Raw genomic sequence first — 3,815 nt, 5'->3', positions numbered from 1 at the left:
TGCCAAAGACATACTGATTGTTCAAAGATGTTGTTTCTATTGAATTGATTGCATCAAAAGGTTGATAAAATACAAAACTGATCAATTAGAAGCACTGTGGAAATGAATGCCCAAGTGTATCTGCATATGTATCTGGTACATAGTAAATGCTCAATAAATATTGAATGGGTAGATGGAGGTGGCCATGCAGCTTCTTGGAACAGTGAACAGAGCAGGAATGTAACTCTGACAGCTCACCGATGTGCAAGACTGCGATGAGTGAACCTTGGTGTGGCAAGGCCCCAAGGGGAATGTCTAGAGGAACTTCCTGTGAAGCCCTCCTATGTTAGGTGGCCTTAATGACTTTTGTAATGTTTGTATTATCAGGAATTTTACTCATCATATGCGAACTTTCTGTATGGGCTGAGGGAAATTGTGAAAATAGAACAGAAAGAGAAGTGAATGATTCAATTATGAAAATGATAGTATTTCCAGTATATAGAAATGAGAAAGTTATAGCAAATGATAATAGGAATAAGTTAAGCATTAATGATTCAGGAAAATTTCCCACTCAAGAAAGCAGAACATTAGATAAAAAAACTTTTCATGACTACCCTGAGTCCTGTGATGGAAGGTCAAGGATTTTCATCTTCAATATGGATTGAAGCTCAACATCAAGAAGACAAAGATCCTCGCTGCTGCATCACAATAGACAGAGAAGAGACTGAGGTTGTTAACAATTAACAGCTTGCTTGGATCCACAGTAAACAAACATTCTTAACATCAGCAGTTGAGAAATCAAAAGACAATTGCATTGGGGAAATCTACTGTTCTGGACCTCTCCAGAGAGCTGAAAAGCAACCATGTCAGTCTACAGAATAAGGTGTGCATAATACAGGCCATGGTCTTTGCAATTCCTTGCTATACATTAGAGAGCTGGACAATAACTAAGGATGACAGAAGAATTGATGCTTTCAAATTATTGTGCTGGAGAAGAGTATTGAACATACCATGGACCACAAAGAAAACAAATAGGTCTGAATTGGAGAGAGTGAAACCAAGTTTCTCTTTGGAAGCTTGGATTTTGAAGCTCTGTCCCACATACTTTGGGCACATGGCCAAGAGAGACCTATCCTTGTACAAGGACAGCATGCTTGGAAGGGTGGAGAGACAATGCAGTAGAGGTCGACCCCAGATGAGATGGATTAATATAGTAACTGGGGCAATGGAAGTTGGTGTGTCACAATTAGTGAGACTGGCTCAGGACAGGGCAGAGTTTAGAGCTGCTGTACATAGGGTTGTAGGTGACTTGGGTGCACAGAACAGTAATAGATGAAGTTCTGGTGGCTTAGTGATAAGGAGTTGTGCTACCAACCCCCCAAAACACGGCAGTTAAATCCACTAGTTGCTCCATGGGAGAAAGATGTGCAATCTCCTCCCTTCAATTTTCTGCTTCTGAAAATTTGCTGGAGGGCCAGCTTTGAGTTAATTCCAACTTGACAGCAAATGACAGTAACAATATACATGTTATTGTTGTTATGTGCCATTATATGCACAATATGTCTGATCCTTGTCCTATTCTGAGCCACTTTCACTGTCTCCCACACACCTAATCCCATCATCTCAGTCACTATGTCAAATCCATCTCATCCAGGGTCTTTTCTTCTTGCACTGTCCTTCCACCCTTCCATGCATGATGTCCTTCTCCAAGGACTGGTCCTTCCTGGCAACATGCCTGAAGTATATGAGACAGAGCTTCAAAATCCTTGCCTCTAAGGAGCATTTGGTTGCATCCTCTCCAGGACAAGCTTGTTTGTTCTCTTTGCAGCCCACGGACTGTAAAACACTCTTCTCCAGCACCAACCACAACTCAATAGTGTCAATCCTCCTTCTATTACCCTTAGTCATTGTCCAGCTCTCTGGTGTATGGCATATAATTGTGAAGACTCTGTGTGTGTTTAAGTTATTGTTGATGCTGTAGAGTTGAGTACAACTCATAGCAACTCTATGAACAAAAGACCTAATACTTTTCCTTAGCTATCATCATTTCTCTAAGTTTATAGCGTTTCCATAGGCATGTGGCTTAGGAAGTGGACATATAAATGTATACATATAAAAGAAAAAGATTTGTGTGACAGTGTATGTTGTTTTGTGCCATCAAGTCAGAACTGACACATAGCTGACTGTTCAGTGGGTTTTCAGAGGCAATTAATCACACAGGAGGAGATTGCCTATCCTATGGAACTGTTGCTGGATTTGAATTATATGACTTTGGCATTGGAGCGCAGCTTCTTATCACTAGGCCACCAGAACTCCCCAAACCAGTGAAATAGTTAACTTTACTTCTTTCTTCTGTCTTTAGTCTCTTTCTACTATCCTTTATCTATAATTTATATTGTGCATTTTCTTTCCTTCACAAGCAGCAGCAATCTTCCTTTCATCTTGAATCTTCTGGAGATAATATTCCCCCTTTTGTTTGCCATAATCAAACCAGGGGTTTTGTATGTTTATTTTGTTTTTATGGCTTTTTTAAAAACCAGAAACATGCGCAATTTTAAATAGTCTCATAAAAAAAGAACAAAATCTGAAAATATCAATAGGAATAAAAATAGCTTTAAATGAAATTGAAAAATCAATCCCAGTATATTTCAAGTTTTAGAAAGAAAAGTCAACAAAACCTCCACCTCTCACCCTGACTGTTTTCTCTAAAGTTTGTCACTTTTCTCTAACTTTGTAATTCTGCTCTGATTTACAGCTCTTTCGTCACATGAGATGAATGCTCTTTCCGGCAGCAATGTACATCTGAACATTCCTACGTTTGAACTTAAAAAATACAAAGAACTCACCTGGGGTTATGGCAATCAGAAGATTGTAGAATGGGATTTGAACTCAAAGGAAAAACCTGAATACTTCAAAAACATCAATGAGAAAAAGTACCCCCTTGAAAGCAATGGCATACTGACCATCTGTAATGTCACAGCAAAGGACAGCAATACCTATTACCTGAAAGCTGTGAGGCAAAATGGAAGCGAGTGGAGCTATTTTATCCGATTGCTGGTACATGGTGAGTAAGTGGAGTCAAAGAACCCCTCCTGAGGGCCCCAAATGACCACTGGGTATACTCTCCATGAGGAGGAGAGTAAAACCTTTAGACAGACTCAATTTATTTCTCAAAGAGCCTAAGTCCATGAGAGTTAAAACATCCTCTGAAGCCAAAGAGACTAATGTTTAGAGACAAAGAATAGATATTAATTCCTATTTACTTCATTTCTTCCATCTCCAAAGCAGTTTTGAGTGCATCTTTTTTAAAATTTAGAAATGTATTCTGTTTAATCCACATTCTTTATAGAGCTTTAGTTAAAAAGAAAAACCAAAAACCTGAAAAACAAAACAAGTGAAAACAAGACACTATAAAAATCTGGGCTCTACTAGCCTTTCAAATACAAGAGCTCTGAAAATTTTATATGCCAATTGGAAGAACAAGACAAAATTATGAAAAGAGCCACAATATTTAAAAAACCAAAATTTTATATGATTTGAAGGAACCTTCCTGGGTCTGGTTAATTGCCTTTACAAAAGAAAAGGGGGGGGGGATAAAATTCCAGTGTTCCAAATCAACTTGTTACACATCAATCAATATAAAGCCACAGTGTCCCGGCAAACAACATGCTTTAATTTTCTGTCTCATCATAGAGCTCAAATACTGATTCATTCAGCAGAGAGTGTGGCATTAAAACGTTCATTTATACTTTGTGGTACTTTAACAGTGGTCTCATTTCTGGGTAAGCTCATAAAACTCTAAGATCAGAGTGGATTATATTTGGGGGTGGGGGGGT

The 3,815-nt window shown here is 38.6% G+C and overlaps 1 protein-coding gene across 1 annotated transcript in view; it reads left to right on the top strand.

Annotated features, from left to right (window-relative positions):
* Positions 1–2,751: 2,751 nt before the first annotated feature.
* CD48 (CD48 molecule) overlaps positions 2,752–3,815 on the top strand; it is a 12,982-nt gene continuing 11,918 nt past the window's right edge. Inside the window, exon 1 of the mRNA XM_006895537.1 lies at positions 2,752–3,043. Within this exon, the coding sequence (XP_006895599.1) occupies positions 2,752–3,043 (292 nt within the window). The remainder of the gene's footprint in view (positions 3,044–3,815) is intronic.

The sequence above is a fragment of the Elephantulus edwardii genome, unplaced genomic scaffold (genome assembly GCF_000299155.1).
Source record: "Elephantulus edwardii isolate Elephantulus edwardi_28Jun2011 unplaced genomic scaffold, EleEdw1.0 scaffold00168, whole genome shotgun sequence".
NCBI classification, from domain to species: Eukaryota; Metazoa; Chordata; class Mammalia; order Macroscelidea; family Macroscelididae; genus Elephantulus; species Elephantulus edwardii.
Note: the sequence above shows the minus strand (reverse complement) of the source record. Positions and strands in the feature narration are given on the sequence as shown.